This window comes from Labrus bergylta, chromosome 11, assembly GCF_963930695.1.
Source record: "Labrus bergylta chromosome 11, fLabBer1.1, whole genome shotgun sequence".
Lineage (NCBI taxonomy): Eukaryota > Metazoa > Chordata > Actinopteri > Labriformes > Labridae > Labrus > Labrus bergylta.
In genome coordinates, this window is record NC_089205.1 from 27,912,992 (window position 1) to 27,928,184 (window position 15,193).

Consider the following 15,193-nt stretch of genomic DNA (forward strand, 5'->3'; position numbering starts at 1 on the left):
TCATATTTGAATAACGCCGTTACAGTTACTGACATTAAAAAGCACTCGTTACTTTTATGTGAAACAGCCGACAACAGCGAGGTGACGCTAACGTTAGCAATGCTGCAGCTGGCTAGACGCGGATGTTGGCGGCAATCGGCGACGGTGTTGGGTCTGTCGCCTTCAGAGATCTAATCGGTACACCTTGTCACTGCTCCGATCACTGCAACAATAAATAATGTGAACATTAATCAGAGGACTGAAGCAAAAAAAAACAACAACAATGCACGGGTAACTTTCCCCTGTAGGCTAACTAGCTCCTTTTAGAAAGAAGTAGCCCCGTTACTTTATGCTAGTTGTAACGGTAACTAGCTACTATTTTTCAGTAGTGTCCCAACACTGATTAAATGCATTGAGTTGATTGATGTGTGTAGTAATGTTTGCATGTCAGAGCTGTTGTTTGTGTCGGATAATGAGAAAGCTCACAAGCGCTAGCATCTGTAGCATATTTACAGAAGACACATGTAGCATGATAGCTATGTTTAGCATTAGTTAGCTGACATAACAGTTTGTATTGTTGATATTTTTAATGTTTTAAAGACGCTGTGTTCATTGTTGGTTTTACAGAAACAGAGTAAGCTATCGGTTCATATCTGATTTTACGAACTCTGTCAGTGTTGTGACGGCGAGCTAAGCTACATCGTTTACTGAGTTATATTTCACTTTAAACTGAAGCCCAGTTGTTTCTATAAGACCAGTGGTTCTCAACTGGACCCCCCTTAGGACCCACCACCGACTCCGTCATGAAAAATCACAACCCAAGTTATTTTTCAACCAATCAGATTTATTTAATGACGAGTTGTGCAGTTTTCACTTCAGACGGAACAAAACGTGGAACACAACAAATATATTTTCCCAGGTAAATACTTTATTCAAAACCCACTGGAAACAGCTCCGCGACCCACTTTTGGGTCGCGACCCACCAGTTGAGAAACACTGTATTAGACAGTCTGCACTAGATGCTGTTTGCAGAAACCAGGGATGTAAAAAAAGTGTCTTGATTAAAACGAGGACGCCATCCCTCCCCCAAACACAACCCGTGAATGATATCAGCCGTGCTATCGCTATTTTAAGTCTGAACATTTTGCGATTGTGAAGATAAGTTAATTAAAAATAAATCTCTTTAACACTATGTCGTTAAAGAAAGGCTGCATACCATTTATCTTTATATTGCATGACATAAATGTAATTTGTAGGAGACAGGACGACATGAGGACGTACATGGTGGATATATTTAGCTGCTTTTCTCTCTGTGTGTGTGTGTGTGTGTGTGTGTGTGTGTGTGTGTGTGTGTGTGTGTGTGTGTGTGTGTGTGTGTGTGTGTGTGTGTGTGTGTGTGTGTGTGTGTGTGTCTCTCTCTCTACAATAAGGCCTTCATTCAACCTCCAGCTTCAATGAGGTTAATTATCTGTCCCCTAATTGGCCTCAGGGCCGTCCCTTGGTTGCCACACACACACACACACACACACACACACACACACACACTCTGGGAAAAGAGCAAAGTGATGAAGTGACTCCACATAAATCTTAAACAGCAACAACGGTCTGCAGGCTCATGCATATACAAATGCGCACACACACACACACACACACACACACACACACACACACACACACAGTTCAACATTCATGTTATGCTGATTTCTAGAAGAATTGTTTTAAATTAAGAGAACTGTATTTTTAAATAATTTTTCCTGACAGTTAATTTTCATTTTAGCTCTCGAAGAAAAATAAATAAAAACCTTAAAAGTTTATTTAACGGTAACATAAAGATTGTTAATAAGGGATATTTCCTTTTCAGTATGAAACAGGTGTTTTTTTGCTTTCAGGGTATTAAACTTGATCACTACCCGTTGTAGACACAGAACAACATGTTTTCAAAGTCACAAAGGCACACACATACAGACCAAGGAGGACAAACAAGCACACACACACACACACACAGACACACACACATGCAGGAGCTAGGGAGCGTGGTAAAATAAGGGTGAATAGTGAAAAGCACCTATTTATTCCCACTCCCTCAGGTCCCCAGGGACACACCAACAATGAGCGGGTTTAACTCCGTCCACTGACCCACACACACACACACTCTAGTGTTTATGTATAACCTGACACACACTCTTCAGTCTGAGTCGCACATGCAATCACACACATCTGCTCCTCAGCACACACACACACACACACACAGTCACGTTGTGTGTGATAGATTGATTGATAGATGTTAGATATACACAAGTCTTTGTTTGGATCACTGGATTGTTGTTCCAGATTTATTCACTCTGGTATCAGACGAGAATTATTCTCCAGCACATTAGTGAGCCGGTGTTAAAGCATTCCCAGGAAAAACAGTTTGGTTCCACCGACAGGATCAAACTATTACTGAGCTTCTCCTCAATGGACTTGGATTAAGTTTTAAAAGAATGATGCTTAATATTTCCCAAAAAAGGAGCATTTAGAGGAGGATGAATCACCCTCCTTCAGTGCTTTCACACTTGCACAAAACTCCTGAATGAGACTTCACCCGGAGTTTCTCCTCCAGCCTCCTCATATTTATCCTGCAGAAAGTCAGAGTGAGCTGATGTGAGAACGCAGCAGGAGAATTCACCTCGAGTGAGGGAAAAGGTGACATTTATCCCCTGCATTTAGCAAACATCGTAATTAAACGTCTGCATTATGTTTTCAATTCTCCAGTAGGTTCTTCTCCACTGTTTAGCTCAGATTGTGATTCTGTTCAAATACATGTAGCATTGATATGAAGACAGATATTCTCATTATAGCATCGTACAGCAGACTCTCTTACTTCCACGTCATGTCTTGCCTAAGGAGACCCAAGCTGACGTGCATTTGTGAACAGGTCAGGAGGATTTCAGGGACGATCCACCTGAAGGTCTCTTGACATTTTCAGCAGTGCATATGTGAAAACAGCATTAAATCTGCTTAATATAAAACACAGTGCTGGATTCCAACAGTGCGCTCAAATACATAACTAAACATAAAAGGTTCTACTCAAATCAACACAGTCAGCCACAGTCCACAACTGCTACCTGAATCTAATCACCTGGAGCCTCGGCTTTATGCACAGCACAAACAAAGACTCCACCTAGTGTGCAAAGTTGAAATTACACCCCCAAAAAAGATCTCATGCCGGTTTGGTTCTTACTCCAGGTTCTTGCAAGATTTAAAGCAATCTGTTATTTGAAGGATTCATTTCTCATCTTTCTTGCTTTAGATAAAAAAGTTTCAGTCCTGCGGCGCTGGTGGTGCAGGTTCAAATCCAACCTGTGGCTCCTTTCCCACATGTCATTCCCCCACTCTCTCTCTCCGTGATTTCAGACTCTTTCCACTGTCCTATCTCTCCAATAAAAGCACAAAAAAAGCCCCCAAAAAATATTTAAAAAGAAAATGTCAGTCCTGCTTGCTCCTCAGCCGGCTGCACGTCTATCAGCATGTTCCCTAAATACTGCAAGAAGAAAAACTGACACAGACACAGAGCGGGTTAAGATCGAGCTCTTTGTGCAGGATGTGAGGCCTGTAGTGTGGCCATCTCGACGACTTTTTAATCTGAACCTCAAAAAAGGAAATTCACACAGCAGCAGATTCGTTGGACTGATGTGAATGATGATGTTTTGTTTGTCATGTCTTTGTTCTTATTTCAATTAATTTCATTTTGATTATTTTTATTTGAACATATCTTTAGATTGAATCATTTCAGTGATTTTTAAATGTTTCTATATACATAACCTTGGTGTCATGTATACATTTTGATGTTTAACTTTCTTTATTTAAATGTGTAACCCTTTTTTTGCTAAGCCATGTGACAACTGCTGACTGCTGTAAACCTTTAAAGGAAGTAGCTTGGATGGCCATTTTGTACCTGCCCTGATGAAGACCTATGTGGCTGAAACATGTTTATGAACCTTTAGCCCAGATGAATTAAAGGCTTTTCATGCCGAACCCTCAGAGTGCCTCAGACTTTTTCAAAAGCTTCTTAGTTGGATCCTCGCACTGAAGAGCACCAGAAGGATGAATTACCAAAATAATTGTCAACACCCATGCAGCACTCCATGAATCTGCTTTTCCACGTTCTGTTTGAATGTTTCTTTCCTGTCATGATGCATTAGATGTCTTGTGTGAAGCACTTTGAATCGTCTTGTTGTTGAAATGTGCTATAGAAACATTCTTAGATTTAGATTAGTCTTAGATTTGTAAATGTTATATGTAGGGGTCTGTAATCTCTGCCCAACATTAATGTGAAAACCATAAACCTGTAAAGTCATCCTCTTGAAAGTCAAACATCTTCTGCTGTGAATCCAAAGTTTCTCACATCTCCTCTCTCCTCCGTTCAGGACTCTCAGGTATCTGATTAGTCCCTGTTGTTGTGTATGATCGTGCCCTTCTCTCTGTAGTTTTAGGGTGTAGCTTAATTTCCCTTTCTTCTTATTCTCCCTCTTTCCTCCCCCTCTCATTTTCCCACCCTTCCTCTTGCTTTTTAACCCATCGCTCTTTGTTCACTTCTTTCTCTCCTCGTTCTTTATGTTCTTCTCTCTCCCTCTCCTTCCCCTTCCCCCAGTTTTCCCACCTCCATGCTCCATCGGGGAGCTCCACAAAGACTGCCACTGCCCCTAGCAACCAACCGCGCCACCGCCTCTGCCCCGGCAACGGGCCGTCGCCAGGGCTTCTGACCCCCTGACCCCATCACAGCTGCTCAGCCATCGCATATCCCACAATCCCCTGCTCTCGGCTCGCTCCCGTGACCAGGGGGTCACACACACGGGGAATCAGGCAGTGAATGAGACCGCATCACTTTCGCTTTGTGCTCCGTCCATTTCTTTAAAAAGGAGGAGATGAGACGAGGAAAGGAGAGGAGAGGAGGAGGTAGGAGAGGAGAGACGGGTAGATTAGAGGGGAGGAGACAAGTGGACAGAGAAGCAGAGAAGTTATAACAGTTAGAGAGCAGGAGTCAAAATGAGATGATACAGAGAAAGTTAAATTAAAGTTTAAGAATGGAAATGATTTGGGGTGAAAGAATAAAAACCTAAAGGATGTAGAATGAAAGTAAAAGGAAAGCAGAGAAAAGAGAAAACAGAAAGAGTTGAAGAGGAACATACTGAGAGCATTAGGAAATAAAGAGAAGAGAGGACGGTCAACAGGGATAGAAATCTGTAGAACAGAGAGATGGAGAGGAGAAGAAAAAAGGAAGGAAGAGAGGAGAGGAGGAAACAATCCTAAAACAGGAAATGAAGGACTGAAACGGTACTGTCATGTTGAGGTGTGGTGTTGTTAGTACTGAACCTCGTATGAGTCTTTGGTTTCTATTTCTGTATTTTGCACAAATATGACTCCGCCAGCATCTACAGCTCGTTGTGGAGACAGCTCTTTATGTAAGATTGATTTATTGATTCATTTGTATCAAACCTGAGACTTGGTGGCGCTGGTGGTGCAGTGGTTGGTGCGTGCGCCCCACGTATGGAGGTTGTAGTCCTCCAAGCGGGCGGCCCAGGTTCGAGTTCAGCCTGTGGCTCTGTTACATTCCCCAGGATGGCTATGGGATGAGGGGAGTAACAGTAAATTATTACCCAGGGAAAAGAAATAGGAACTAAATATAAGCAAAGTCAAAATGGATTTATTAACAAACTAAAGCAGAATGTGTAACACAAAACAAGCTTCTTCTAAAAAACACAACACAAAAGAGAAGCCAATCAATCTCACACAAAAACTAACAATCAAGATATAAACAATAAGGTCTCAATCAGAACACAATCCTTCCACAGAAGGATCAGACAAAAGTTCTCGACATCAAAGACACGCGCCGTCCAACGACCCACTGGCAGCTGGCAGCCTCCTCTCCTGCTCTTTATAGTTTGCTCCTGATTAGTAGTTATCCACAGGTGATGCTGGGCACTCTGAGGCTGAGGAGCAACACCTGGGGAGCACACACAGGAGAGAGAAAACACAAACACACACACAAAACTACAGCATGTAACAGGCTCCTTTCCCACATGTCATTCCCCACTCTCTCTCTCCCTGATTTCCAACTCTATCATCTGTCCTGTCTCTCCATTAAAGGCACAAAAAAGCCCAAAAATGAATCTTAAAAAAACAAACAAAAAAAAACCTGAGTCATAACTTTAGGGTTCGATGACTTTCTGCAGCTGGTGAAGCTGCTAAACATGAGACAACGATAACGGCACAGCCTAAAGTTACTCACAATCTGTTCTGAATAATATCTGCAGGGATGGTCACTCTGCTTCTTGCTCGCTCACTCTCTCTCTCTTTTTCTCTTCTTAGCTTCATCCGTCACCGTCCATTTCCTCTAAGCCTCAGCTTAGCTCTTAGCTTCAGCCAGTAGCGGCTCGCTGCCAAACTAACACAGCGCTATAACCGGGCGACCACGGTGATCTGTGGACATGTGACTGACTCTGTTCTCCCTGTTCAAAGTTGTTGTACTACTAGATCGACTTTGAAAGGACTATTTTAAGATCTCGTGTGTGTAAGCATACATGGCCAATAAAGTTGATTCTGATTCTGATTCTGAAGATGGAAAAGTTACAGACTGTAGCTTTAAAGTGGGAAAGGTTACAGACAGAGTGACACATGCACGGCTCCTCGGCCATGTGAGCACAAAGTAAACATTCAACATCTGGTCAGACTTTGAAAGTAAATCTTGCCAATAAATAATTATGTTTCAAGACCAGTTTGGTAATTCTTAAGTACCAGATACGATCATGATAAGTTTTCAGTTTATTATGTCACATATTTTGTAGTTATGACAAACTTCACAAGAAGTCAACTTCTGAAATAGTCATCGTTGAGCTTGTGTTGCGCCCTTCTAGTCTTCTGACTACTGATGGTAGAGGCTGCTGTGTAAAGTGTCCATCAGAGGTAACTAATCCATTCATACACATTCATACACCGCTGATGAAGCAGAGGGAACAACCTGGGATTAAGTGTCTTGCCAAAGGACACATCGGACATAATAATAATAATAATATTTTATTTGTATAGCACTTTTCTATACAAGTCACAAATTGCTTTACAACAGAAAATAAAAGCAGAGCGACAATTAAATCAACAAGCAGAGAGTAAACAAGCAGACAACAAAATCAGACTAATAAAATAAACATAAGAACAATTACCGAAATCACAGAGTATCATCACGTGGCTGCAGGAGCTGAGGATCGAACCCCCGACCTTCCAGTTAAGAGACGACCGACTCTACCAGTTGTCCTTCTCCTTAAACGTCACTTTTACAACAAGTCATGACATTAAGAACGACCGGACTCAACCCTTCTATCTGGAATGACTTGATAATAAATGTCAGGTTTATTTACAAAAAAATCCAGACGTTAAAAAGCGTTTGAAGATAAAGTCAAAACATTGATATCAAAAATATGAAACTCCATAAAGTGAGATATTAAAGTTGTGTTTTTACATTTGTCTCCAAGTGGTGGCTCGCTGTCTCATCTGTAGTTTGTTTATTTTGTAGTACAACTACTTCCTGTTTGGAGAGCTGCGGTGTGACCAATGACGTAAGGCGCAGAGGAGACGATGTCAGTCACACTCAGAAACAGAGAGGTGCCTCTCACCTCAGCAATGACAGATCACAACACAGATTAAAACAGAAAAGAGAGCTCAGAGGGATGTTTTTACTGTGGATTCAGCAGTGCAGAGCGTGTTGTGTGTGTGTGTGTGTGTGTGTGTGTGTGTGTGTGTGTGTGTGTGTGTGTGTGTCTAAGTTCCAGGTGCTGTCCCCAGTGTAACCTGAGCTGGACTTTATTAATAAATAATGCATCTGAACCAGTCAGCTCGAGCCGTAGGTAGCTCCAGCTTCTCCTGCCATTTGCCCTCCAAAGGACAGACCCACACACACACACACACACACACACACACACACACACACACCACACACACAAACACCAAACAGCTCACAACATCACACACTCTGAAACATATTATTTGACTGTTTCCGGCTTCAGGATCAAATTTTTGTTTTCTTGCGACACCTGGAGCGACTTCATCGATCATGAATCCTGAATAGTAAGTGTGTTTCTCTTTCTGTGTGTGCTGTCTTCATCGTGTTGTGTCGTTCCTGAAGTCACGCAGCGACCCCCCGGGAAGACCCTGAAACCTGCTCTCTAACAGTGACTTCTCACATCAAAAGTTAGGGGACAGTTTAGCGCCCTGTAACAACATCCCTGTGACTTGTGTTTGACCTGGACGATAAATATCTGCAGCTCTGTGCTCTTTTGTGTTTTTTGGATTTGTTAACGCTGCACCATGGTGTCCTGTTTTAAAAAAAGAGAAAAGAGAACGGGTAATGCTAAAGAAATAAACCAGACTAAGGAAGTTGGAGTTGGATCACTAGGCCCCTGTGCATGATGGGTAATGTAGTCCTTAGAGTCATGTCAGTTGTCACATAACAACTTTGAAAGAAGAAACCCTCACTGCTCTGAGTCAACTTTAATGTTTCACTAATGAAAGGTAAATTAAGGATAATTTATTATTGGATGGGTTATTATGTGTGTGTGTGTGTGTGTGTGTGTGTGTGTGTGTGTGTGTGTGTGTGTGTGTGTGTGTGTGTGTGTGTGTGTGTGTGTGTGTGTGTGTGTGTGTGTGTGTGTGTGTGTGTGTGTGTGTGTGTGTGTGTGTGTGTGTGCGCGCGTGTGTGTGTGTGTGCGCGCGTGTGTGTGTGTGCCTCCAGTGACTACCTGTTCAAACTTCTTCTGATCGGAGACTCTGGAGTTGGGAAGTCGTGTCTGCTGCTTCGCTTTGCTGTAAGCTTTTACAAGTTAAATCAAATAAAACTCCAGAATAAAACTTTGCTTCTTTCACTTGAAAATTAAAAATGAAACCTCTTTTGTTTTGTTATTATTCATATGTCACAACCCACCCTCCCCTCCCCCCTCCCCCCTCCCCCTCCCAGGATGACACTTACACTGAGAGTTACATCTCCACCATCGGAGTGGACTTTAAGATCAGGACCATCGACATGGACGGGAAGACGGTGAAGCTACAGATCGTAAGAGAGAGAGAGAGAGAGACAATGGAGGGCATTTTGTTGTTTCCTGCAGAGTTGGGGCTCATTGGTCTTATTCTCTGTGTGTGTGTGTGTGTGTGTGTGTGTGTGTGTCCATCAGTGGGACACAGCAGGTCAGGAGAGGTTTCGAACCATCACCTCCAGCTACTACAGAGGAGCTCATGGTATCATCATCGTCTACGACGTCACAGAGCAGGTCAGTGTTTCTGTCACACACAGACCCACATCATCAACAAAGAAGGAGAGTTTCAACATTAACTCCCCCCCTCCTCCTCCTCCTCCTCTTCCTCCTCCTCCTCCTCCTCCTCTTCCTCCCCCTCCTCCCCCTCTTCCTCCTCTTCCTCCTCGTTCCTCTCCAGGAGTCCTTTAACAACGTGAAGCAGTGGTTGGACGAGATCGATCGTTACGCCTGTGAAAATGTCTCCAGGCTGCTGGTGGGAAACAAGACGGACCTCGTCAGTAAGAAAGTGGTGGACGCCGCCACCGGGCAGGTAACGAGGCCTCACTCAGCACAACCTCCAAACACTACAGAGCAATCTCTCAGCACGCTCATGAAACAGCAGAAAACAATAACAACAAGTGCTTCATGGGAATGGAATGATAAAAAGGTGAAGTTTGTCCTGAGGGAGGCGTCAGGTCGAGGCTCGAGCAGAGGATGTATACAAAACTTAGACTTTTATGATGTCTGTTTCTTGACCAGAAGTGACCATATATGGAAGACTTTAACGGTTTTTGAAGTGTCAGGAGCCGTTTAGAATGATGACGTCATATAGCGGTCCACTTCCTTGTTTGAGCAGGGATTACGTTCACATCTCACACGGACCGCACTCGAGTATGAATCATTCCCGAGACCGCCTCTTCACTGTACCCGAGTACGGTACGTTTGAGTTCACACTGATCAAATGAACCGGACTTTGGGATCAAGCGTACTCAGATCCGGGGCCTGGTTCCATTTAGTGTGAAAAGCTAAAAGCTTGTTGGATCACTGTATAATGAATACAGAATGCACGCAAACCTTTATCCTCGACTACCTTAAAGTAGTCGTATCAAAGTCAGTCTTAGTACAAAAACTTTCAACAGCGTCTCTCTGTCCACAGATCACCCTGGTCTCCCACTTTGTAAGTTTGGAGGGGGGGGGGGCACAGTTCTCCTGCAAGACGATCATACAGCTTTAAGGAACGAAGCAGAGTGTAGCATCCCTGCTAAGCACGATGCTACACTACGGCTAGGGGGCGCTATAGCCCCGGTTAAGCCCCCTCACATATGTCTGCTTTTATTTGAAAACAAAAAGAAGAAGAGAGAACTTAAAGAATAACTTTGAATTCATGAAAATTTACTATTCATAGCACCTCAACACATTAGTCAAGCTCCCCCTCAGCATTGGATGAAAAGAAAAACATGGCGCCGTCCGTTCCCTGCAGAGATGATTCAAAACAGATTGAGACGTAATGTAAGGCTGTAAACAGTGTCATCGTTGTCTCATGTTTAGCAGCTTTACCGGCTGCAGGAATTCATTGACCCCGAGTTATGTGTCAGGCTTAAATTACAAATAAATAAATCCATCTCATACCAGAAGTTGTCTCTACAACGGGCTGTAGATCCTAGTCGTCATATTTGTGCTTAACCTGGTGATATTGATGAACCTTATCAGTGGACCTGGGTCTTCTGGTTTCTAAGAGTGTTCCTCTGCTTGACAACAAACGCACATTTTCTGTGATGGTGAGCCGTTATGAAGCAGAAGTAAGCGAAAGCAAGATCTACTTCATGTCAACAACTCGTTAAAGTCTTTATCTGTGATTTTTCACACTTAAATGTAGAAATCAAGTTTATCCTCTGAAAATAACTCTGTGAGTCATGACTGTCTACAATGGGTGTAACACCCGAGTCCCACTGTCTGTGATGCTTTCAGAGTTTTCAGAGTCCTATCTTCACTTTGTTTACATCGCCAGGACGGCCGGCTGACTCCTCCCCTCGTGTATAAAAGTTGTTTAATTGAGGGACTAGAGAAAAGAAGAATAACATACTGTACTCACTGCTTAACTGTGTTTCTAGATCACGCTCATTTCAGGTAAATTTACATGCAGTGTGAAGATACCAGCGTGATAAAGATCACTAGCATTAGCATGCTAACACAACAATGCAGCGCGAGTTGTTTCGGTTTTATGCTGGTGCTCAAGGGTGACATCTGCTGGATCAAAGAATCACATATAAAGCCTTTAACTTATCATCAATAAGCAGTAATTAGGAAGTTACTGAGGGGAAAACTCTTCATTAATGACATATGAGCTATAGACTATGGTCATGTATCTTAAGGTCTAATAACAGTAAATAAGCAGCCAGTATGCTACAAGTTAGCATGCTAATTAGCATGTCCACCTCTGGGTGTGTCCCCCTCCAGGACCTGGCCTCGTCCCTGAAGATCCCCTTCCTGGAGACGAGTGCTAAGAGCGCCGACAACGTGGAGAAGGCTTTCCTCACCATGGCTTCTGAGATACACAAACGTGTGGCCAGCGAGGGAGGGGGGATGCAGGGGGACGCCAAAGAGGCCAGATCCCAGAGCGCCAAGATCAACAGCGCCCCCCTGTGGCTGGGAGGAGACAAACAGACGAAGGAGTCAAATAACTGCTGCTGAGCGGGCGATTAACACCGTGCTGACATGAAACATATCTGTTCTTTTTTTTTTAATCGGAGTTCAGTCGTTGTAAACACACACACACACACACACACACACACACACACACACACACCTGCATACTCTCAGGACTATGTGAATGTGTTCTGGAAAAACCTGCATGTTTATAGATTTGCTCTTGAACAAAAGCTTTAATGTAAAATATGACTTTTCTGGATGAAATGATTTTAGGCTGGTTAGATTATATTTTGAGCTTCATATTTTTGAATCCAACACACGATGATGTTCCTGTTTTATTAAAGACCGGAGAAAATCAGACTTTCTTTGAAACAGCAAAGTGAAGTGGACTTTAAAGTGGTCGTATGAAATACCAATATTTGAATAAAAAGGTGTGCAAATAAAAAAAACAACTATAATGCATCCTGAGAGACTCATTATTATTTCCTTCAGAGATGATTTACTGAATTTCCCCGATGCTGTTGCGGTTTGCTGATTTGTTAATATCAATAAAGATGAAAGGATTCTGAAATGATGGTGAGAACTATTAGAGGAGAAATATGTAACTAGCGTGTAAAATGAGGGTACTGCAGGCAGGAGTTTACAGAGATGCTGCTCTTCCCACAGCACACATTACTACCTGACCTGGACTGATGTCCAGACAGGTTAAGATACCTGCCAGCTGTGATAGGATATCCAGACATTCAAGAAAAAAGGAATGCTGAAAAATGTGTCCAACTGATATTATGTAAAAATAAATTGCAAGTTGCATATTATTTTATTTAAGCTCTAACTTTAAAATTAGGTTGTTGGATAAATATATATATATATTAGGTGTAATTTAGAAACCAGAGCACACCTGGATGACCTCTCACTGGAGCAAGGTGGAACATCAAACAGGATGAGTGAGGGGGAATAAATACAGGTTAGCTGCTGTTAGTTTTCCTTCCACTAGATGTCAGTCTTGCTCCACGTTTTCAGCTCTGTTGCGATTTCCAGAGAGACAAAATGTTTCATCAGGACGTCTCATTCACACTCTGGTGTTTCCCCCTCTCCCTCTCCTTACCTCCCCCCTCCCCCTCCCCCTCCCCCTCCCCCTCCCTCTAACCTCACCCATGACATCTTTGCATTCATCTTTTGGTTTCCCTCTCTCACTCATCTCTCCCTCTGCCCCCTAAAGCCTTCTCCTGCATCCTCTCCCTTTTCCTGAGACCGTGTTGCTCGTTGCTGATTGGTTAATTTGGCTGTTGGGACGTTTGCAGAGTATTTTAAGTGATGCACTGGTTTCTGAAGCCTCATCAACTTAGAAAGAACTAAACAGGTGGATACTTTGAATCTCAGCAAAACAAATAAATATCCTGAAAATAAGAAGAAAACTGAAGAAGTGAAATAGTTTTGACCTTTTTAAATATCTAGACTTTGATGCACACACACACACACACACACGCACGCACACACGCGCACACACACACACACACACACACACACACACACACACACACACACACACACGCACACACACACACGCACGCACACACACACACACACACACACACACACACACTGGTAGCAGAGCAGGAAACAGAGCTGAAGCAATGTGGTGGACATGAATAAAACAAACATGGCTGTACATTGTTTATTTCCAGCCCAAAAAAATGTCTTCAAAGCTAGTGCATGCCTGACACTATCGTAAAATTAAGATAATACTGCCACCTACTGGCCACTTTAGGTGTTACATGTAAAAATGTAAAAAGAAAAAAAAGTATGACAAGCTGACTCAGCAGAAATAAGACCGCTTTTTTCAGAATCAGAATCAAAATCTACAATATAGCAGTAGAAATATAATAATAAAAATATTAATCAAATAGAATAGGAATGTAAGTAAGATATCAATAAGAGTCAGATGGAATATATACACACATTATCAAGATTATTGCACTGTTTGTTTCAATATTGCACTTTGTTATCATTATTCATTATTATTATATTGCAGTTTTAATAAATAATGAGTTATGGTGGAGGTTACAGTTATTTTATTTTATTTATTTGTGTAGTGGCAATCTAACAACAAAAAGTGCCACTCATGGTGGGTAAAAAAGGGAATGTCTGCTGTTAATTATGTTTGCAGTATTTATTTATCAACAATCTTAAAAACACCAACAAAAAGACGGGTGTAGGCCAATTCTGCATCAGACGAAACTAGCTCATAAACATAGATAAAGTCTAAACGTGGCGGACAACATCTTCACACACTTATGGTTGAAAAACTGTGTGGCTTCCACTAATTCCCTCTCCCCATTCACCTGTGTCTCCCCTTTCTACCTACCTGTGGCTGTAATTACCAACTATGCTCAGGTGCGCAGGTGACGTTTGCAGCAGAAAACGTCCACACAACCAACCACACACACAAACCACATCACACATGAAATTGGCGACAACAATTTGTTTTTGAGGGTATTATTGCCGATGCCTACACCAGGATGCAAGCAGCGTGTGTAAAATACATCCTCATCCATGACGCCTGCCTGCACTCACTGCAGTTTGCATTTTTCTACGTTTCTTCCAGAGCTATAGTTTGCAGTACGAGCGAGAGAGGTGAGAAGTAGACTGTAAGTCTTCAGAGCCACAAACCACATCAGAACATGATGCTGGAGAAACAGTTTTTACAGGTTTCACCCTGAAGACACAGAGCAACAGCAACAACAGCAGGACATATTTTTACACACAAACATATTGTGTGACAGTTTATTACAAGCTGAGACTAGAAGCTGAGCTAGCGTCCTACACAGACAAGTTTTGGAAAATGTGGTCCTTTATTTCTTCAGGCCGTATGTCTTCTATAAGATGTATTTTCATATTTAAGGGGTCGTTTTCTTTTTTGTGGGTATTGGTCCACTTTGCCTTGAGGAAAACAAAATGTTTCAGCAAAACAAAATCAATCCTGGCACTATTTCTCAAGAGCATATAGTTACTGACTCCGGGCCTCAGCACTGCCCAAAAATAACAGTGATTAGTGAAAGGAAGACAAAAACCCTCTTTTTACCTAAGTGCAGAATAATGACGGGTTCAGGAAGACACACGATGAAGCAAACTGTGGACGACTGATCATCTCAAACCTTAAATCATGTTCAAACCGTTTGAATAGAGCCGTTCAAACATCAGCTGAGTAAAGCATGTAAAGACACTGTTTGATTCAGGCCGTCTCCTTTTTCTGCTTTCTGTGAGGGTGTTCCCTCGGTGTGAGTATTTTTAGTCTTGCATCTTTTGGGCCCTGAAGTCAGTGCTGGGAGTGTTAGTGTTGGAACAGATGAGTATTAAACGGCTTCAGAGGCTGAGTTTCCTCCACCAGCAGTTAGATGTTATTTGTCCTTCAGGAGGCGCACAGCGGTCAGGATAATGAGGCTGATTGATGCTGCTGGTGTTGGGTCAGTAAATGGGCGTCGTCATGGGAGCTTTTCTCTGCACCGGGGAAACATTAAAGAAAG

At 42.5% G+C, this 15,193-nt stretch overlaps 1 protein-coding gene across 1 annotated transcript; it reads left to right on the top strand.

Annotated features, from left to right (window-relative positions):
* The first annotated feature begins 7,753 nt into the window (after positions 1-7,753).
* LOC110003584 (ras-related protein Rab-1B-like) lies at positions 7,754-11,759 on the top strand. The gene is made up of 6 exons (XM_020659151.2): positions 7,754-8,079; positions 8,744-8,816; positions 8,966-9,061; positions 9,180-9,275; positions 9,439-9,570; positions 11,478-11,759. The coding sequence occupies exons 1-6, from the start codon at positions 8,066-8,068 to the stop codon at positions 11,709-11,711; spliced, it is 645 nt and encodes a 214-aa protein (XP_020514807.2). The 5' UTR covers positions 7,754-8,065; the 3' UTR covers positions 11,712-11,759.
* The last annotated feature ends 3,434 nt before the right edge of the window (positions 11,760-15,193 follow it).

Coding starts and splice junctions, on each gene's coding strand:
- LOC110003584 (XM_020659151.2), top strand. Junction 8,817..8,965: donor GTCTGCTGCTTCGCTTTGCT/GTAAGCTTTTAC, acceptor TCCCCCTCCCAG/GATGACACTTACACTGAGAG. Junction 9,062..9,179: donor AGACGGTGAAGCTACAGATC/GTAAGAGAGAGA, acceptor TGTGTCCATCAG/TGGGACACAGCAGGTCAGGA.